This window comes from Oncorhynchus clarkii, chromosome 19 (genome assembly GCF_045791955.1).
Source record: "Oncorhynchus clarkii lewisi isolate Uvic-CL-2024 chromosome 19, UVic_Ocla_1.0, whole genome shotgun sequence".
In the NCBI taxonomy this organism is placed as follows: domain Eukaryota; kingdom Metazoa; phylum Chordata; class Actinopteri; order Salmoniformes; family Salmonidae; genus Oncorhynchus; species Oncorhynchus clarkii.
Genome location: NC_092165.1, coordinates 16,702,283 through 16,724,894, shown reverse-complemented (window position 1 = coordinate 16,724,894; position 22,612 = coordinate 16,702,283). Strand labels below are relative to the sequence as shown.

The following is a 22,612-nucleotide window of genomic DNA, read 5'->3' as shown; positions in this document are numbered from 1 at the left end:
TAGTAAAAATAGAGAAGACATCAACTATGAAATAACACATGGAATCATGTAGTAACCAAAAAAGTGTTAAATACATTTTAGATTCAAAGTAGCCACCCTTTCCCTTGATGACAGCTTTTCCAACAGTCTTGAAGGAGTTCCCACATGCTGAGCACTTGTTGGCTGCTTTTCCTTCACTCTGCGGGCCAACTCATCCCAAATCATCTCAATTGGGTTGAGGTCAGGTGATTGTGGAAGCCAAGTCATCTGATGCAACACTCCATCACTCTCAAATAGACCTTACTCAGTCTGGAGGTGTGTTGGGTCATTGTCCTGTTGAGAAACAAATGCTAGTCCCACTAAGCGCAAACCAGATGGGATGGCGTTATTGCTGCAGAATGCTGTGGTAGCCATGCTGGTTAAGTGTGCCTTTTTTTAAAATTCTAAATAAATCGGTGTCACCAGCAAAGCACCATCACACCACCACCTCCATGCTTTACGGTGGGAACCACACATGCGGAGAACATTCGTTCACCTACTCTGTGTCTCACAAAGACACGGATATTGGAACCACAAATCTCAAATTTAGACTCATCAGACCTAAGGACAGATTTCCTCCGCTCTATTGTCCATCGTGTTTCGTGGCCCAAGCAAGTCTTCTTAGTAGTGGTATCTTTGCAGCAATTTGACCATGAAGGCCTGATCCACACAGTCTCCTCTGAACAGTTGATTTTTGATGTGTCTGTTACTTGAACTCTGAAGCACTTATGAACTTATCCTCTGCAGCAGAGGTAACTCTGGGTCTTCCTTTCCTGTGGCGGTCCTCATGAGAGCCAGTTTCATCATAGCGCTTGATGGTTTTTGCGACTGCAAAAACAACGTTCAAAGTTCTTAATGTTCCGTATTGACTGACCTTTCATGTCTTAAAGTAATGGACTGTCGTTTCTCTTTGCTTATTTGAGCTGTTGCCATAATATACCACCCCTACATTGTCACAACACAACTGATTGGCTCAAATGCATTAAGAAGGAAAGAAATCACACAAATGAACTTTTAACAAGGCACACACGTTAATTGAAATTCATTCCAGGTGACTGACTACCTTATGAAGCTGGTTGAGATTATGCCAAGAGTGTGCAAAAGGTGGCTACTTTGAAGAATCTCTAATATAAAATGTTGATTTAACACTTTTTGGTTACATGATTTCATAGTTTTGATGTCTTCATTCTACAATGTAGAAAATAGTAAAGTAACCCTTGAATAAGTAGATATCTAAACTATCATTTATGTTTGCTGCCGTGTTTATACTCAACATTGTAGTGGATTTTCAGTAAAGTAGAGACAATCCACAAGCTTTTAGGGATTATAAAACAATCCTTTAATGGCATTCATTTATAAGTGGTAATAACATAGAAAGCTCCCATGCACAAAATGGTGCCCCAGTTGTCCCTGGGAAACGTAGTGCACTCCTACAGTAGCCATTTTTGTTGTAGGCTCACCATTAAAGAGAAACTTGCAAGTCAAAAACCGCTTCCTGAGCAAAACAAACGCTAACTATATTCACAAGTTCCTCTCCTTTTTAAGAAGGATACCATCTGCAAGATGAAAATTCAAGTCAAAAATTGTTAGTATCAAACAATAGCTTATTAGGCTATGCATGTATCTGAAATGGAACCCTAAAACCTATATAGTGCACGACCTTTGACCAGGATCCATAGGGCTCTTGTCAAAAGTAGTGCACTATATAAGGAATAGGTTGCCATCCCAAACACCCTACATCTGTCAGTATTTCATATGTAACATAACGTCCTGTGTTGAAAGCGGTATATAGAACAATGCAAGCTTATTATTGGGCTATATCTGTGTAGGTACTGCAATTCCTCTGTAACAATGTCCTGTGTTGAAATCCTATACAGGGTTCAGGATGGAGGAGAAGGAGAAAGGGTTGAGCTTGTATCCCGTTCCACTGTAGAACTTATTCTGGAACTCCACCCTGGGAAGAGGAAAAATAGGAATATTAGGGATGGAGAATGGTGTGGCTTGAAGGACGTCACGCTGCTTATTCAGCGACGACCACTTCCTCCTGACGTGGCTCGAGCTGAGGCTCGAACCAAGCATCTCTGCTTTGCTAGCACACGTGACTGCCCTCCCGAAGCGCCACCGAAACGCTCACAATTCTGCGACACTTCAGGCTGAGAAGTTTCACATGTCCCCATGTGTGCTGTGCATGCGTGGGATACAAATCAACTGGTTGTGTTTGTGGGCGTGAGAGATGGAAAACATTGAGGGGCAACAGTTAGGTATGTGAATGAAAGTGAGGGGCAACAGGGTGTGTGTGTGTGTGTGACCCACCAGTGCAATCTGAGCGCGTGCAGGAACGCGGACAGCCCCTCCATGACGAGCAGGATGGAGACGGTGAGTGTGGCGAAGAAGGAAAAGATGACGGCTAGAACTACAGATCCCACGTAGCCCTGCCACGACAGGCTGATACGCATCACCATCACCCATAATACCTCCGACAGCTCTGCAACACACACAACTGGTATTATGCCGTACTCAAAACTACTGGGAACTCTGACTTGAGTGAGTTCAAGACAACTGGTAACTCTGAGAAAAACTAGCTCCGAATGGGAAAAATCATTTTGAACGGTCATCCAACTCGGAAACTGTCATCTTTCTAGAGCGCCGACCTGAAGCTCACTGACGTCATGATTTGACCTTGTTTTTTTTAAAGAGTTCCCAGTTGTCTTGAAGGCACCATAAGTAGGCTGTCACTTTTCCATTTAGCAAAGAGCATACAAATATGTGGCTCTTTTTTTATATAATCACCAGGTCACACAAATATATAAATGATTATGTATGTAGAAGAGCTGCTTAAAATGTACACTACTGTCAAAGGTTTGGGGTCACTTAGAAATGTCTTTGTTTTTGAAAGAAAAGCAGTCTAGACATTGACAACAGTGAAGAGGCAACTCCGGGATGCTGGACTTCTAGGCAGAGTTGCCAAAAAAAAGAAAAGATTAAGATCGGCAAAAGAACACCCTCTGGACAGAGGAATCGCCTCTCACTGTTGACGTTGACACTGGTGTTTTGCGGGTATTATTTAATGAAGCTGCCAGTTGACTTGTCTGTTTGTCTGTTTCTCAAACTAGACACTCTAAAGTACTTGTCCTCTTGCTTAGTTGTGCACCGGGGTCTCCCACTCCCCTTTCTATTCTGGTTAGAGCCTGTTTGCGCTGTTCTGTGAAGGGAGTAGTACACAGCGTTGTACGAGATCTTCAGTTTCTTGGCAATTTCTCGCATGGAATAGCCTTCAATTGTCAGAACAAGAATAGACAGTTTCAGAAGAAAGTTATTTGTTTATGGACATTTTGAGCCTGTAATCGAACCCACAAATGCTGATGCTCCAGATACTCAACTAGTCTAAAGGAGGCCAGTTGTATTGCTTCTTTAATCAGGACAACAGTTTTCAGCTGTACTAACATAATTGCAAAAGGGTTTTCTAATGATCAATTAGCCTTTTGAAATGATACACTTGGATTAGCGAACACAACGTGCCATTGGAACACAGGAGTGATGGTTGCTGATAATGGGCCTACATATTCCATTTTAAAAAAATCTGCAGTTTCCAGCTACAATAGTCATTTACACCATTAACAATGTCTACACTATTTCTGATCATTTTGATGTTATTTTATCGGACAACACATTTGCTCTTCTTTCAAAAACAAGGACATTTCTAAGTGACCCCTAACTTTTGAACGGTAGTGAAGATATGTGTACAGTACCGGCCAAAACTTTGGAGCCCTTGACTTTTTCCACATTGTGTTACGTTACATCCTTATTCTAAAATGGATTAAATAAATCAAAAATCCTCAAACTAAAATGTATGACATTTTTTTACGTAAGGATTCCACCCCTTTGCTATGATAATTGAAATTGAGCTCAGGTCCAGCCTGTTTCCATTGACCATCCTTAAGCTGTTTCTACAACTTGGAGTCCCCCTGTGGTAAATTCAAATGATTGGACATGATTTGGAACGACACACACCTGTCTATATATAAGGTCCCATAGTTGACAGTGCATGTCAGAGCAAAAACCAAGCCATAAGGTCGAAGGAATTTTCCGTAGTGAGCCGAGACAGGATTGTGTTGAGGCACAGATCTGGGGAAGGGTAGCAAAACATTTCTGGAGCATTGAAGGTCCCCAAGAAGAAAGTGGCCTACATCATTCCGCCCTAGAGCTGGCTGCCCAGCCAAATTGAGCAATTGGGGGAGAAGGGCCTTGGTCAGGGAGGTGACCAAGAACATAATGGTCACTCTGACAGAGCTCGAGAGTTCATCTGTGGAGATGGGAGAACCTTCCAGAAGGACAACCATCTCTGCAGCACTCCACCAATCAGGCCTTTATGGTAGAGTGGCCAGACAGAAGCCACTCATCGGTTAAAGGCACATGACTGCCCGCTTGGAGTTTGCCAAAAGGCACCTATAGACTCTTAGACCATGAGAAATAAGATTCTCTGGTCTGATGAAGACAATATTGAACTCTATGGCCTGAATGCCAAGCGGCACGTCTGGAGGAAACCTGGCACCATCCCTACGGTGAAGCGTGGTGGCAGCAGCATGCTGTGGGGATGTTTTTCAGCAGCAGGGACTGAGAGACTAGTCAGGATCAAGGCAAAGATGAACGGAGAAAAGTACAGAGAGATCCTTGATGAAAACCTGTTAAGACGCTCAGGACCTATGACTGCAGCGAATGTTCACCTTCCGACAGGACAACGCAGGAGTGGCTTTGGGGCAAGTGTGTCCTTGAGTGGCTGGGCCAGAGCCCGGACTTGAACCCGATCGAACATCTCTGGAGAGACCTGAAAATAGCTGTGCCGCAACCTGACAGAGATTGAGAGGATCTGCAGAGCAGAATGGGAGAAACTCCCCAAATACAGGTGTGCCAAGCTTGTAGCATCATACCCAAGACGACTCGATGCTGTAATAGTTATGTTACTTATGTTATATTGGATATTGCATTCAAAATGGCATCCCGATAGCCTTTTAGTTTTGGACTCAACCACAACATACTGTGTGTCCATGAACTGCAGTGCTATGTTGGCATCGTTCAACATTTGGAGTCAACTTGGGAATAGAATGTGGGCTCTCTTTCGATTGCTTAAAGGTGATAGGAAAAGGGTTTCCTGATAAAAAAAAATAAAATAAGTAGTCTTCTCCTTGTCTCCCGCCCTTTATCTATTCTGATTCGGAAGTACTTGACAGGTGAAAGAAAGTCATGTGATGGAAGCTGGATTCAAGGCCAGCCCCCCCCCCCCCCCCCGCACCGCTCTGATTCAGAGGGGTTGGGTTAAATGCATTCAGTTGTCCAACTGACTAGGTATCCCCCCTTTCATCATTAGGCCAGCTTTCACCTGGTCAGTTCTTTCAGATCAGTGCCATGAAGGATGGATTTGAAAAACAATTGAGACGTGTGTAGATAAAGCAGGAGACTTAAGATTTAAGTTTATGTGTGTGCGTGTGTGTTATGACAATGTCACACACAGGCACAAACGTCACTGGCACAATGTGACTGTGTGAGTGTGTGAGAGAGAGAGTGAGACTCACGTGCATGTGCGAGGCTGAGGGCCCACAGTCGTAGATAGGAAGCTGTGTTGGAGATGCAGCCCAGACAGTACTCTATAGTGTGGATGGCCTGGTGCATGAACACATCCGCTGTATCAAACTCCTGCAGGGGAGGAGAGAAAGGGTTAAAACCAGAATCCCAAATCAACACTTAGCCCTGGTCCATATTTACGAGACACAGACCGAAACCTGGAGGGACTACCTTGTCCAATAAGAAACACCCATTTTCGTTTTCAGTTGAAAAACCTTTTGGTACGGTTTACATTAATTAACAAGACCCAGTTTCCTCAAATGAACCCTCCTACTTTCTACCCCTCCCTCTCCCTCACCTCCTCCTCTCTGGTTCCTCCTTCCTCCAGGTCTCCTTGTAACGCGTTGATGGAGCTGGTGTCCGTCACAAGGTGGCGCCCTTCTCCCTGTCGCACACACACACACGACATGTGGCATCTATTACTTACAATCAGAGGGTTGAGGTCTAGAACCAATGACTCAGTGGGGTAAACAGGCTTCATGTCTCAATCACACACACTTAACTCCTTCGCCTACAAGCAAAAATGTAGTTATCCACTTCCAATCCCGGTCTCTCTCTCTCTCTCTCACTCTCTCTCTCTCTCTCTCTCTCTCCCTCCCCCCCTTACCCCTCTTGTGTTGGCTCGTCTCCTGTGGTTGTAGTAGAGATAGAGTGGTTTCCCTAGTAACAGGACAGGCACTGACGCCAGAGCGACCACCACCAGGACCCTTTGGACTATCATCTAGAGGGAGGGAGGGGACAGAAGAGAAACAGACATTCGTTCAAGTTGTCCATTGCTAGAGCTTCAATGCAGCTAGGTGGAGAGGACAGGTACGATCACGTGTGTGCGTGCATGTCTGTCTGCCGTCCACACGTGACGTGTGTGCGCGTCTCACCTGTCCACGGTAGAGGGGCGGATTATCCTCATTCTCAGTGAACAGGAACATATCTATGAAGTGTATGAGGATGCTGGGGGCCAGGTCGGAGTCCTGGGGGCTGAACACCACCCACTTCAACAACACCATGAAGACCAGGTAGCCAAACAGACACTGCATGAACAACAGCTCTGGGATCAGTACCAGGAACACACTGCTCAGCTGGTTCAAGTGACTGGAGGGTGTGAGAGAGACAAAGAACATGACTGTGATCAGATGTGTTACTAAGGTCTCCTTGGAAAAGACCGGGTTCATTATAATACAAACCTCAATTCATAGGGTTAGAAGATATAGTGCCAAAAGATGTAGACTACGGTATATATACAGTGGGGCAAAAAAGTATTTAGTCAGCCACCAATTGTGCAAGTTCGCCCACTTAAAAAGATGAGAGAGGCCTGTAATTTTCATCATAGGTACACTTCAACTATGACAGACAATTTGCAAATAAATTCATAAACAATCCTACAATGTGATTTTCTGGATTTTTTTCCCTCATTTTGTCTGTCATAGTTGAAGTGTTTAAGTGGGAGAACTTACACAATTGGTGGCTGACTAAATACTTTTTTGCCCCACTGTAAATCACTGTTCATTTGTTACGGTAATGGTTTTAGGGTTGAAGTGTTTGTGTCGGAGTGGAAGTGGAGACCTACATGTAGTTGAAAAAGGACAGGCAGACTCCGAAAGTCATGTGGACGACCCCGATGATGACGGACATCTTCATCTTGTACGAGTTCAGGAACGTCAGGTGGTTGTTGGCCAGCCGCCAGATCTACAGGTCAAAGGTCAGAAAACAGAGCACGACAAACATTGTTTTGGAATGTGTCGAATTCAAGTATTCCGCACACAAGAAAGTTTCTTTACGTTTAGTTTTGTTTCTCTTTTCATTTCTTTTTGAAACCAGCACAGTACCTAACATATTTGTACGGTTATAGGCCTATGCCTGTTAGTAATCGCCATTGCAGGACAATAAAAGGAAATGGAATTGCGTAATGTTAACGCCATGTTTTCATTTGACTCAGTCCTGAAAAATGTTGATGTGGCATCACCAGAGCCGACTCACTCCAAAGCAGCAGTATGAAAGAGCTTGGATACATGTTTCAAGGGGGTTCCCAGTGCCGGCTCATTCAGTATGGAATGAAGACATCGAACGGGAAAATAGGCCAAACCGATATAGATAAAAGAGATGGACGGATGTAGTTTAGAGTTAGTTACCGGGTCGATGCCAAACGGATAGGGTCCCTGGAACACTCCGGTCACGTTCGGGTCCAGAGTAAGATACTGGTTCTCTCTCAGAGTCTCATCACTGACACAGAATGGAGAGGACAATGTTAGTGTGTGTGTGCGTCTGTGTGTGTGTACGCATACATGTGTGTGTGTGTATCCATTTACGTCCAGTTGTAGTGCTGGAACATAGGTTGTAGGTGCCATCCCGACGGGAAGGGGCTGAGGCCTTTACTGAAACACTCGTTGTAGACGGCTCCGGTGTAGATAGAGAATAGACCCATCAACAAGATCAGATACCGACCACCAAACATCATCTGCCAGATCTGAGAGAGAGTGAGAGAGAGAGAGAGTTGCTCTTCAGTTGGATGAGGTCAAGACGGGTACAGTGTGTGGCTGGGCCAGTTGAAACACTTTCATTTCCAGTACTGATTTTACATGAAGACAAACTAGAGACAGGAAACTGGGATGATTGTGTGTTTGGGAAGAGGCTCTAGCTTCAGCTCCAGTCCTCTGGCGCCTGATGGGTGACACACCCTGGAGTCGCCCACCCCTGCATTAGAGGGCTCTCCCCTCCTCCTGTTTACCTTGTTGCTCCCGAGTGGCGCAGCGGTCTAAGGCACTGCATCTCAGTGCTAGAGGCGTCACTACAGACACCTTGGTTCGAATCCAGGCCGTGATTGTAAATTCGAATCCAAGCCGTCATTGTAAATAAGGATTTGTTCTTAACTGACTTGCCGATTTAAATAAATAACATTTTTTATTTTTTTAAATAAAATAGTCCTGAGTTTCGGGTCTTTCTCCTGTAGTACCATCCACAAGGAGAGTGGTAAGCTGTGTGTACCTCGTTGTCGTTGGTCCTGAGATTGAGGTCTCTCTCCTGCAGCACCATCCAGAGTGCGGCCATGGTCATGAGGAGGCCGTGGCCCACGTCCCCAAACATCACCGCAAACAGGAAGGGGAAGGTGATGATGGTGTACACCGCTACGGACGGAGCCACAGGAGGGACAAACACACAAAACATACACAGAGCGAGAGTTAGGGTTGACAGAGTTGGTGGATGACTGTTGAGTTTTCGTGTGTGTGTGTGTGTGTTTGTGTGTATGTATATATATATATATACCTGGGTTGACCTCTCTGTATCTGGCAACACCGTATGCGTCTACAATGCTCTGGAAGCCGGCTGTGAAGGAGTTGGTGTGGAAGAGGGTGGGAGGAGTAGTGCTGGGGTCCGGGAGGCGGTTATAGAATGAGTCCACACCACTACCGTTCTTCCTCTGTGGGAGAGGGAGAGATGCGAGAGAGATATTCCTGTTAAAGTAATCATAACACCAAAATCTGATTACGCATTCTTATGACGTTTCTACCTGACCAAAAGTCTCATTTCTTTCACCTTGATCATCCCTGTCTATTCTTTCACATTGATCATCCCTGTCCTCCCTATCCCTCCCATCTCAGAGCAACTTTGATGGGGGTGGGGGCCACACAAAATCCTAACTGGTCATGAGGGGCTGCAGTAAACTTGCGGGTCTGCGTACCCACATCCATACACACACATGTAGTCGACTGATTTGTGCAATCAATCCATCTGTGCAGTTAAACTACATTGAACAAAAAATATAAAAGCAACATGCAACAATTTCAAAGATTTTTTTCAAATTATTATATTATTTATTTATTGGTATTTTACCCTCTTTTTTCCTCCCCAATTTCGATCTTCTCTCATCTCTGCAACTCCCGAAGTGGGTTTGGGATGCGGAGGTCGAGTCATGCATCCTCCGAAACGTGACCAGTCAACACCCGCCCGCCCGCCCGCTCTTAACACCCGCCCGCTCAACCCGGAAGCCAGCCGCAACAATGTGTTGGAGGAAACACTGTTCACCTGACGACCGAGGTCAGCCTGCAGGCGCCCGGCCCGTCACGAGGAGTAACTAGAGCGCAATTAGCCAAGTAAAGCCCCCCCCCACCCAAACCCCTTCTCTAACCCGGACGACGCTGGGTCAATTGTGCGCCGCCCTATGGGACTGCCGATCACGGCCGGTTGTGATACAGCCCGGGAACGAACCAGGGTCTGTTGTGACGCCTCTAGCACTGAGATGCAGTGCCTTAGACTGCTGTGTCACTCGGGAGCCCAATTTCTACGTTTTTACTGAGTTACAGGTCACAGAAGGAAATCAGTCAATTAAAATAATTAAATTAGACCCTAATCTATGGATTAGCTATTGATTGTGGCATGTGGAGTGTTGTCCCACTCCTCTTCAATGGCTGTGCGAAGTTGCTGGATATCGGCGGGAACTGGAACATGCTGCTGTACACGTCAATCCAGAGCAACCCAAACATGCACAATGGGTGACATGTCTGGTGAGTATGCAGGCCATGGACAAAATGGTCATTTGCAGCCTCCAGGAATTGTATATATAGTTGAATTCGGAAGTTTACATACCTTAAGGGAACATTTTGACATTTGCTGTATGGTTAGTGAGAAAGTCCATATTGCAAATGTACGGTCCCTTACCAGACGTCCGAAAACGTTTCTAAAATTCGCGGACGGCGTCGGCCCGAGAGGCAGGGCCGGACCTACCGGGAAGTCATCAAACGAACTTTATCGGACATTCGGTTTCCGTTTAATAAAATAATCAAATTTTGGTCATTTTTCCGCTGTCCCGGAAAATCCCACAAGAGGGCAAAAGCAATCATATTGCAAATGTACAAAACATCACGAATCACGACGTGGCCTATCTCCAAAACGGAAAATATTTTGAAGCCGAAACTTGGTGAGCGTAGGTTTGGCATAATGGGGAGTTGGCCCCGAACAAGATGGTGTCTAAGCCTCAACGGTTTTTGAATTATGGCCATTTTTCTGGGAAAAAAGGTCCAAAATGAAAATAGAGAAATTATTTTTCCACTTCACGTCAAAGTCAAGGAGCCTCCGGTGTCAATAAAAAAAGAACCAGCCATTTATCTATCGTCATTTAAGAGAAATCGTACAATGTCAAATTGGTGATGTTCAAAAATAGGTGTTTGTATTTTTAAACAGTTACAGATCCAGTTGCAGGGTGTTCATACAAATCTTTTTAAAGTGTGCTGCGGAGCTCTGCGAGATTTCTGTGATTTTCTATGATTTTCTGAAATAACACACACTCACTAAACCCTCTGTAAATAACTCAGTTCTTAACGTAAAGACTTATAACTCAGGATTCTGTAAAGGCATACCCCAATCAGGATATGAGTTTATTTGTAGCTTCCTGTGCCAACCGGAAGTGCCTTAAATGGTGTCATAGTGGCTTTTTCCAAGGGTTAAAAAGGTCAGATCTTTTCAAAACTTCATATGTGTGATTAGGCAACCCCCATGAACTGTAAGTCAGTAATTTCTCCCAACAGATGTCAAAGAAAAGCTCTCTCTCACACACACACACAGGCACACACACACAGCAAGGATGGAGTGACAAAGTGTGGTGCTTAAAGACACACAGAGCCTGCAATGGCATTTCCATATTCTCTAGGCCGTGCCGAGTTCAACGAGATGCCCCGCTTGACCGTAGCTCGCTCTGATGGACACTGACTTGCTAGTTGACTTTTGTACATTTGCAATATGTTTAAACGGAGAGGGACCATCAACAAAATGGCATCACCATAGTCTCCAGACTGTGCCGAGTTCAACGAGACGCCCCGCTTGACCGTAGCTCGCTCTGAGTGCAGCGACCGTGAAAAAAATTAGGCCCAAAATTAAGCCTGCCCCACAACGTCATTTGCTTTTGGGTGACAGTGAGAGAACCGTTAGGGTGAGAAGCACAATTCGACCTCAGGTACGTTCCTAAGGTCCTCTCGATCCGTGCAAGCCTAACCTTGACCGTGTGGCATTAACCCTTAACAGTAAATCAGGGTTTTTTGATCTCACAGATTACAATGACATCTCTCCCCATAGGAATACATTGCCTGCACCCCTAAATTCAACCTGAAGCCTATATGGGTTATGAATGCCGTATGAACCTGTCTTCGGTAACAGTCCATCAGGCCACTATGAGGTCTACCTGTGTTGATTCTAAGCTTCCTGGACCAACCGGAAGTGGTTAAAATCACCCTAAAAGTGTATATCCATACCCTGCCTGCAGTTTGATAGACATAGTGCATTCAAGCCTGTGTAAATCAGTCAGTTCTTAACGTAAAGACTTAAAACTCAGGATTCTGCAAAAGCATAACCCAATGAGGATACGTGTTGACTTATAGCTTCCTGTGCCAACCGGAAGTGCCATAATTGGTGTCTCAGGGGCTAAAGGGTTAAAAAAGTCAGATCTGTCCAAAACTTCATATGTGTGATTAGGCAACCCCCATGAACTGTAAATCAGTCATTTTTCCCATAAAATTTCAAAGGAAAACTAAATCACACACACACACAGCTTGGAAGGAGGGACCCATTGAGGTGCGTAGAGACATACACTGCCTGCATTAGTTAACCTTGTTGGAACTTTTAAAGAACCGTCAGACCTAGAGTTCCGAAACTTTAGAAACCTGTTCTAGACCTCAGGTCGATAGTGCGTGGTGAGTTACGTGGCTCTAGAAGGTTCTCGGACCGAGAAACAGCCTCGTACATTTGCAATGACTTCAATTAATTTTTGCATCACGAAAATGACGACATTTAGAAATGTCCCAGAGTCGCAAGACTAGGTGCATTGCGACCGTCTCGGCCTATATAGACGGACCCCAACGTTCCTGTCCGATAGCTCATTCAAGGACCCCGTAGCAAGTCATGGAAAAAAGTGGATTTTCAGCACCAATTAGGGTCTTGCTCGGACACCAAATGACCTATCGAGCCGAAACTTGGGATTCGGGGTCGCCTCAGCTAGGCCTACACATAACATCAGAAATGGACCCGCAGCTAGAACGTAACTACGTGTTTTATGTTTTTTTTATGGTTTGAACCGAAGGCGTTGTGAATTTTGGGCCAGCTCTGAAGTATGCGATAGTTGGCTAATAAACGAGTTGGAAAAAGTGTGTTTGGTGTCAGTTTGTATCAGTTTGGTGTCAGAATGATATCTAATTGACTGATGGACGGTGACTTGCTGGTGACTCTTGTCCATTTGCAATATGTTTAAACAGTGAGGTACCATCACCAAAGTGACATTCTGAAATCAACCCTAACGAGCGATTGAGATGAACCAGAATCACTGCCCAGCCATCCCGAGTTCATCGGGCCAGTCAATATCACATTCCTGCAGGATTTTTATAGCATGACAAATTCGTGATGGTAAATGCCCAATGAACCATATTGCAAATGCACAGTGACTTTGCAAAAGTGAGAAAACATAAACAAATGGACATAATGAAATCAACACAATGAGCGATGGAGAAGACCCACTATCAATGCCCGGCCATCCTGTGTTCATCAGGCCAGTCAATTTAGCATTTTTGCAGGATTTTTGAGCATGACAAATTCATGATGGTACATGCCCATTGAAACATATTGCAAATGCACGTGCACTTGCAATATGATTCTATAGTGAAAAAACATCACCAAATGGACATGATGAAATCAACACAACGAGTGATGGAAAGGAACAACTATCACTGCCCGGCCATCCCGAGTTCATCAGGCCAGTCAATTTTGCATTTCTGCAGGATTTTTGAGCATGTCAAATTTCTTATGGCATTTGGCCCCAAAAATAGTGACTTTTGACTTTGACTTTTGACTTCCTATGAAATCATATTGCAAATGGACAAAACATATGCCTTATGCACAAGTGAAAAAAAAATATATATGATATTAAAAGTATAGTTTGAGCAAAGTATAGTTTGACTTTTGAGCATGCCAAATTCGTGATGGTAAATTCCCATTGAAACATATTGCAAATGCACGTGCATTTGCAATATGATTCTATAGTGAAAAAAACATCACCAAATGGACATGATGAAATCAACACAACGAGTGATGGAAAGGAACAACAATCACTGCCTGGCCATCCCCAGTTCATCAGGGCATTCAATTTTGCATTTCTGCATGATTTTTGAGCATGTCAAATTTCTTATGGCATTTGGCCCCAAAAAAAGTGACTTTTGACTCTGACTTTTGACTTCCTATGAAATCATATTGCAAATGGACAAATCATATTCCTTATGCACAAGTAAAACAAAATAAAAAAATATGATAATAACATTTTACAAAAGTATATTCATACAGTTCTTATACATGTGTAATTGACACAAAAATCGAAAGAATTTCGAAAAACGGTCCAGAAAGCACTTTTTTGGGGGGTGATACGTTTTTGAAAAAAAATTCACTTTTTCAAAATTTTGCTTTTGGATGTTGACTTGTAGGTTACATTTCCAATATGAAAAACCAAGGTGGAACGCACTCGCCAACTGTTGGATTTTTAAAGTGTTACAACTGGCATTTGCCATATGGCATTTGCAATCAACTTTACACGAAACGACGCCGAATTGAGTGGTATTGGACACCGTGTATATGGTTTGTCCAGTGCCAATGACTTCCCATTCATTTTTGTCCATTTCAGGGGGGTATTCCCTTACATACACTTAGATTGGAGTCATTAAAACTCGTTTTTCAACCACTCCACAAATTTCTTGTTAACAAACTATAGTTTTGGCAAGTCGGTTAGACCATCTACTTTGTGTATGACACAAGTCATTTGTCCAACAATTGGTTACAGACAGATTATTTCACAGACTAATTTACCAATCTAAAAATGATGAGCTGACATGGATAATTGAGTGACTGTCAGTGACTGACATAACAAGAGGAAAAACTGCTGATGCACAACCAAAAGTAGAAATTGCACCTTGTATATTCTACTATTCTAACTCGTAAATTGAGACCTCGACTGAGTTCTTAAAAGAAATACAAAAATAAATGTTTTTGGAAATTGATCCAAGGGCTTACAAAAGCTAAAAAAGAGAGAAAAAAAAGAGAGAGAGAGAAAGCCGCCATTTGCCCATCCCTTCTCTATCTCCTCCCCTCCCTCCTCTCTCACCGTTCCTTCTATCAGGGCGCTCTGCAACAGTAGCAGTTTCCTGACGGGACACCAGGCCTCGGCGATCAGACACTTGTCAGTGACGGAGGGGCTGCAGAGGTTGAGCACGGCCTGGACGGCCTTACACTTCTGGACTCGCACCTTCCACTGGGGCAGCACGGCCATCGAGCGACACAGCAACTGCTGCAGGTAGTGTTCCGTCTGGGAGAGGACCTGAGGGAAGGAAGGGGTTTAATAAACACAGAATAGATAAGAATCCATACAAATAGAATGAGAACCATTCTAATGAACACCTTCCACTGGGGCAGAACCTCCTGTCTGGGAGACCTGAAATAAATCATGGCGAAGAGGAAGAGGTTAACAAACCAGGGTGCTGCCATAGGAGTATTTTTTTAAATTTAAACTTTATTTAACTAGGCAAGTCAGTTAAGAAGAAATCCTTATTTACAATGACAGCCTACCCCGGCCAAACCCAGACGACGCTGGGCCAATTGTGCGCCGCCCTATGGTACTCCCAAACACGGCCGGTTGTGATACAGCCTGGAATCGAACCAGGTTCTGTAGTGACACCTCGAGCACTGAGATGCAGTGCCTTAGACCACTGCGCCACTCGGGAGCCCAAGATAGAACAGGAGTAGCCTGATATCTACCCAACATCGATGACGACTGACGAAGACACAGAAAACTGTTCCAGCTCAAAATGATCTGCTCGTCTCTGCCCATCTCTCTCTATCGCTCAATCTCGCTCTCTTTTCTTACCGTTTTGATGTCTACTATCCTTCCCTGCAGCCCGTGCAGAATCTTCTCTCTCTCCGTCGTGCCCTCTGGGTAGTCAAAGGTGTGGGTGTGGAAACTGAGAGAAGGACAGAAGAAGAAAGAGACGGAGGAAAGAAAGAAAGAGAGACAGGAAGAGAGAGAGAGAGAAGGGGTAAGAAAAAAAAGGAGACCAAGAATCATTAGATTAGACAATAAATTAGACAAATTCAACATGTAACTGAAAATTGTTAGAAACTTTGGATCTGCTCTCACTAACCAATCACAGATCTTCTTGACTTTCTGTCCAATTTGCTCGCCCCAGAAAGAGATGAGGAAAACTGTCCACTGGACCATCTCACCCTGTGATTGGTCGTAAAAAAAATAAAGTAAGGAAGTGGGATTTAGAAGGGGGGAAACATAATTTTGCTGATGTGTGTGGAAAGGGAAATACGTCCATTCTTCATAAGGATCCTCCGACATTCTTTCCTTGGCTCGTCCATCTTTATTCCTTATTTCCTGTATTCATCCCTCTACTGTCCACCCTCTCATTTGTTACCGTTTCAGGAAGCTCCAGCCTCTCCTCCATCTCCCTGAAGTCGACGATGATGTAACCGCGGCACGCTCGCCAGAGCAGCCGCTCAAACGACGGAACCTTCCACGGGTGGACCACGCCAGCCACAAAACTGGGAAGGAGACGGAAGAAGACACGCGAGGGAAAAAAATACCCGGTAACACTTTATTTGGATAGTCCGCCTGTCTACTGACTATCAGTAACATTTCGACCAACTATCTACTAACCCTAACCCTAGCTCTAACCCTAACCTTGACCCTTATCTTAACCTTGACCCTTATCTTAACCTTGACCCTTATCCTAACCCGTACTCTAACCCCAACTTTAAACCTTAACCTTATGCTTAACCTAACCCTAACCTTAGAAAGCAGTTGCTTATCAACAGATAGTCTATTGATCGTATGAAAATCCGGAATATACAAATAACATTTGACCAAATATCTTTCATCTTTTCTCCTCTTGACACTGGTTGCGTCAAATGGCAACCTATTCACTATATAGTGTACTTATTTTGACCGGGGCCCTTAGGGAATAGAATGCCACTTGGGACGCAACCCCTTTTGCTGATCACATATTCTCTTTTATATATTGCAATGCGAACTCTATTTAGGCTGCTTGTCAAGCCAGCAGGGAAAGTCCATTGGATAGTGTTCTTCCCAAATGGCACCCAGCCCAATTGCCTTTATAGTGCATTACTTTTGACCAGAGCCAGACCACCGCATAGGAAGCAGGGTTCTATTTGAGATGCAGCCATTGACAATGAAGTGATTGATATCAGAGGAGGCTGGTGGGAGGAGCTATAGGAGGACAGGCTCCTTTGTAACGGCTGGAATGGAATGGGCGGAACGGAGTCCAACGTGGTTTCCATATGTTTGATGTATTTCCATCGATTCCGTCCCAGTCTTTACAACGAGCCCGTCCTCCTATAGCTCCTCCCACCAGCCTCCACTGATTAATATATATATATATATATTTGTCCGTCTGTCACCTCAGCCTGATGTCTTGTCTGTTGTCCAGTAAGGCAGCAGTCTCCAGAGTAGAGGGAGGATGAGCCTGACAAGAGAGGGAGATGGGAGAAGAGTACAAGGCGCTCAACCAATGAGAGAATAAGTACAACCAAAAATCAAGAGAACATTTGGAAGGAATAGGTGCAACTCTCGCTTAAAATTCTAATCTTGATCCTTTTTATTTATCAAATTCGAGGTAAAATCATGATGTTTTGGCCGTCAATGTCCTTTATCAGAATGAAAGCTTCAGCTAAAGAAATCAACGCTTTTCCATACACATCTGCTGTGTTCATGAGTTCCTCGGAAACTTGGCCCATCCCGTTTGAAAATAACCGAGGTTTACTTGAATCGTTTTTTTTTGACATTGGAAACTCAGAATTCCAAGAGCGTGTGAGTGCAACAATGGCCGACCACAGAGCAGCAGAGAGAACACTGGGATCTGTAGTTCATACCTGTGAGGTGATTAGAGGCCATGCTGCGAGCTGTCGTTCCTACCTGTGAGACAGTGAGAGTGTGTGTCTGGATCAGAACCCCTCTGTATTGGCTGAGCTGGATCAGCTGGTTCATCAGGCAGTCTCTGTTCCTGGACACCTGGACCAATCAGACAGCAGAACAGTATGAATAGCCCAAACAATGAAAGGAATCAAAAATAACCTGGCGTACAGCTGTATATGGTCCTGTAGAGTCAATTGCAACGTTTCGACTGGAATGTCTAAGGAGGGATATATTTTCAAAGTAGGAAAACAATGCCCCCTCCTTTCTCAGTACCTCTCCCCCTCACTTCCTCTCCCATTTTCTCCCCCCTCCTAGCTTCTCTTTCTCCCCTCCTCACCTCTCGTAGCTCCCGGGCCAGCCTCTCGCTCTCCTCCTCGATGGCCATGAGTTCTCTGGGCTGGGGGGCGGCGGGCAAAGGGCTGGGGGTGGGGAGAGGACCCGCCTGCGGGGGGAACAGGGACCGAACGATCTCCTGCTCCAGGTACGCTGGGGAGAGAGGGACGAAGAGAAGGAAAGGTGGGGCGGAGAGATGAATGAACGGAGTAGGCGATGAACAGAAGCGCGGATGGAGGGATGGAGAAGGGAAAGAAGATGCGCAGAAAAGGAGAGTGGAAGAGGGGCGAGGGAGCAAGTGGACATCAGGTGCAGATTATCAAAGAGGAAGTGAGGATATGTAGAGGAGGCTTGATGAATATCCCATATGGGAATGCTCTCTGATCGTATGGTGTGAAGGTCAGAGGTCAGAGACTCACTGAAGGTCTTCTCCATCTCCTCACAGCGCCGCACCTCGTTCACAAACTTCCTCTGGAACGAGTTGACATTGGGGTTCAACTGGAGTGTAGGGGAGGGGAAGAAAAGAAGGAGAAGGAAGAAGAGGAGGAGTTAGAATACTAGAATGGACGTGAGCCTTCTTATGACGGATTAAAAAGTCAGCCATTTTAGTAAGGGAGTTGGTCAACCATAGTTTGCCAGTACTGTAATAAGATAATTGTGTAAAACAATGAATGTGAATATTATCTGCACTGTATGTTCGCTAGCTAGCTAGCCAGCCATACAGTCTTAGAGGAATAATCCCGTTATTTGTTCCAGATTAACTGCCAATATCCCAACACTCCATTCAAACAATGCAGTCAATTCACAGCCACACACTGGCTGAAATCAGTTGATGATAGGACTTAGACAATTTATGTCGTACTACATACCTTAATTTCACTTTACTGCTTAAGTATAAGCAGGAAATGCATCTCCTATGCATTTAATACCATTCATTCCAATTAGACTGGTTTGGATTTCTCACTGACCCCAATGGCTGATATTTTCACCCCAGTCTGGAACTGAGGATTTGTGGCATAGCCCCTCCGGTAATTTAATAGGATATCTATGGTTTTGACGTTAATTATACATTTATAAGCCAAGTAAGCTTATTGTTTAATTAGTCTACTATCAGCGTTTACAATAGATGTTCAATACTAGAATGTCAAAGTTAAGAACTCACGTCTCGGAATTCGACCAGTCCCAGCTCTCCAAGCTCGCTGACGCAGTTGTAGGCTGACCCCGATTGGAGAAAGAGCTGCACGAGACAGACCTCCTCGCTCCGAAAGAAAGCGCCCATGGCGGCCTGCAGAAATGAGTGTCAAATAAACAATCAACTATAAAAGACATTATAAATGACCTGTTCAAAACTTCCGATAGACTCATTATTGGAAAAAGACAATAGCCTGAGTGTCAATGTTTGGCCTGACGCTGACCAGCGATGGAGTTCGCAAAGAACACAAACAGATCTGGGACCAGGCTAAAAAAAAAAAAAAGTGTTTCTTCTCAACTTTACCTGTCAGGTTGGTTAACTAACAGCGGTAACAAAAATGTCAATAAATAAAAGCTAATATAGACCGTCCGGAGAGGAGTGTAAGCATCAAGAGAAAGATGGAGAGTAAGAAGAGATAAGACCAGGCAGGAGGAGTTGTCGCGAGCTACTGAACACAGAAAAGTTCATTTCTCGAATATGTGACTCTGGGACAGATGGCCGGACAGTAATTGAGTTAAGATGAGGGGAAGAGAACAGGATACCACCCCATGTGACTGAGAGATGGTAATGAGAGAGAGACTGATGAAATACTACAGTCACTCAAACCTATAATCAAAGTCAGCTGAGGCGTAGCGGGGGCCCTAAAACACACACACACACACACACACACACACGTATGTACTGCAAATAAGAAAAATAAATCAGAGAGCTGTAGTACACTTTAGTATACATGGAAGTACTATCACTACTAATATAAATAGTAGCTAGTTACCATTTAATTAAATTGATAGAATTAAGTATTCAGACCTACTTAGAGGAAGACATAGCAAGGAAACATGTACAGGCTGTATTCAACAGTGATGGACTCTCACGAGGACTGTGTGCTCTTGTTCGCCGTGGCCGACGTGAGCGAGTCGTTTTAGCGCGTAAACCCTCGCAAGGCTGCCGGCCCAGGCGGCATCCCAAGCTTCAGAGCATCTCTCCATATCCCACTCTGTTGTTCCTACTTGCTTCAAGATGTCCGCCATTGTTGCTGTAAACCAAGAAAGCGAATGGCAACTGAACTAAATGACTATCGCCCCGTAGTACTCACTTCTGCCATCATGGAGTGCTTTGAGAGGCTAGTCAAGGATCATATCACCTCCACCTTCCCCGACACACCCCTAGACCCACTGCAATTCGCATATCAAATACACGAATGATGCAATCGCCATTGCTCTGCACACTGACCTATCCCACCTGGGCACGATAAATACTTATGTAAGAATGCTGTTCATCGACTAAAGCTCAGCCTTCAACACCATAGTGCCCCTTCCAAGCTCATCACCAAGCTGGAGGCCCTGGGTCTGAACCCCTCCCTGTGCAACTGGGTCCTGGACTTCCTGGCGGTAGGAAACTACACCACCGTCACGCTGATCCCCAACACGGGGGCCCCACAGGGGAGTACAGCTCTCTCCTGTGCTCCCTGTTCACCCATGACTGCGTGGCCAACTCAATCATCAAGTTCGCTGACGACACAACAGCCTGATTACCAACAACGACGAGACAGGAGGCGAGACAGGAGGTGAGGGCCCTGGCGGAGTGGTGCCAGGAAAATTACCTCTCCCTCAACGTCAACAAAATGAAGGAACTGATCGTGGACTACAGGAGACAGCAGAAAGAGCGCACCCCCATCCACGTTGACGGGCCGCAGTGGAGAGGGTCAAAAGTTTCAAGTTCCTCGGTGTGCACATCACTGACAACCTGAAATGGCCCCTCAGATCCTGAAAAGGTTCTACAGCTTTGAGAGCATCTTGACTGGCTGCATCACCGCTTGGTATGGAAACTGCTTGGCATCCGACGCCACAGAGGGTGGTGCGGATGGCCCAGGACATCATTGGGGCCAAGCTCCCTACCATCCAGAGGTAGGCCTGTAAAAGTGTCAAACACCTCAAGCCACCCAAGTTATAGACTGTTCTCTCTGCTACTGCACAGCAAGCGGTACCAGAGCACCAAGTCTGGTACCAAAAGGCTCGTGAAAAGAGGTAACTGTTCAGACTGCTGAACAGCCATCAAATGGCTACCTGGAATTTAATTGACCCTTTCTTTCCCATTGACTATCATTGACTCTATGCACACTCATATACTTATATTGACACTCCAACACAGACATACACACACACAAGACATATGCTCACGCACACACTTTCACATACGGTGCTACTACTCTTTATTAACTATCCTGACTGCCTAGTCACTTTTACCCCTACCTACATGTAGATATTACCTTAACTACATTGTTCCCATGCACATTGACTCGTACTGTTACTCCTTGTATATAGCCGGGTTTATTGTTTATTTGTGTTACTATTTTTTTGTGCTGATTTTCTTACGTTTTAACTCTGCATTGTTGAGAAAGGGTTTGTAAGTAAGCATTTCACGGTAAAGTCTAAACCTGTTTATTTCGGCTTATGCGACAAATACAATTTGATTTGAAATGGTCTATTCAGACAGACAGCTTGGTGAAGGCGACCTCAGGAGGCTGAAGAAATTCGGCTTGGCCCCTAAGACCCTCACTAACTTCTACAGATGCACCATTGAGAGCATCCTGTCGGGCTGTATCGCCGCCTGGTACGACAATTGCACCGCTCACAACCGCAGGGCTCTCCAGAGGGTGGGGCATCCAGCCCAACGCATCACCGGGGACGCACTGCTTGCCCTCCTTCCAGGACAACTACAGCACCCGGTGTCACATGAAGGCCAATTTAGATAATCAAGGACCTCAGCCACCCGAGCCACGGCCTGTTCACCCCGCTACAGTTAATAAGAAGGCAGAGACAGTACATCAACGCTGAAACTAGAGCTCTGGAATCCTAGGGGCAGTGATGGGCTAGTTTTAGTTTCATCGGATTCAGCATAGCTAGCTAGGATACGATGCGAGGACGACACAATTACTCACCACGAGGCAATGTCGCTAACTACTCTCTTTTGGAGTCATGCAACACTGTCCCGAATCGTTGCAGTAGGAGACGCTAAACTGGCTAGCGGCCATCAATCAGCAGCATCAAAACGGCTAGCAGTAACCTAGCTGGTAAAGGCAAGCTAGCCGACGTTGGCTCGCATAGCTGTACACATGCCCGTCAAAAATAGAGATGGTTGACCATTTAATCGAAACGTCTTCACGTCGTAGGGCGATAACGGTTACCTGGACCGAAAAGGAACTTCTGTAACTTACCGTTATCTCGGTAGCTCGCCGGTTAGCAGTCTATTAACTGGGGCATGCTATCCCAGCGTTTCTCCCTCTAGCAGGTGGGGTGGTGCAACGTGCACGATGCAGAGATGTATGTAAACAAAGGGACTACAGTACAGATGACCGTTACGTTAGATAACGACGTTAGATGGCTGAAACTATTTGACCCCCCCCCCCGTTATTCTGGGACAGTGTTGTCACACACACACACACACACATTGCGTTGTATAACAATGTGTGTAATAAGCCTTTAATAGACAACACACAATGA

The 22,612-nt window shown here is 45.0% G+C and overlaps 1 protein-coding gene across 1 annotated transcript; it reads right to left on the bottom strand.

Annotated features, from left to right (window-relative positions):
* Window positions 1–1,333: 1,333 nt before the first annotated feature.
* LOC139374863 (V-type proton ATPase 116 kDa subunit a 3-like) lies at window positions 1,334–22,495 on the bottom strand. Its single transcript, XM_071116035.1, has 21 exons — window positions 22,327–22,495; window positions 19,083–19,205; window positions 18,340–18,418; window positions 17,925–18,073; window positions 17,588–17,683; window positions 17,074–17,138; window positions 16,071–16,197; window positions 15,792–15,874; window positions 15,518–15,611; window positions 14,759–14,971; window positions 8,896–9,049; window positions 8,617–8,756; window positions 7,941–8,098; window positions 7,764–7,854; window positions 7,202–7,320; window positions 6,513–6,726; window positions 6,245–6,358; window positions 5,936–6,022; window positions 5,589–5,709; window positions 2,332–2,503; window positions 1,334–1,972 (listed from the first exon to the last, which is right to left on the bottom strand). The coding sequence occupies exons 2-21, from the start codon at window positions 19,197–19,199 to the stop codon at window positions 1,888–1,890; spliced, it is 2,478 nt and encodes an 825-aa protein (XP_070972136.1). The 5' UTR covers window positions 19,200–19,205; window positions 22,327–22,495; the 3' UTR covers window positions 1,334–1,887.
* Between the last annotated feature and the right edge of the window lie 117 nt (window positions 22,496–22,612).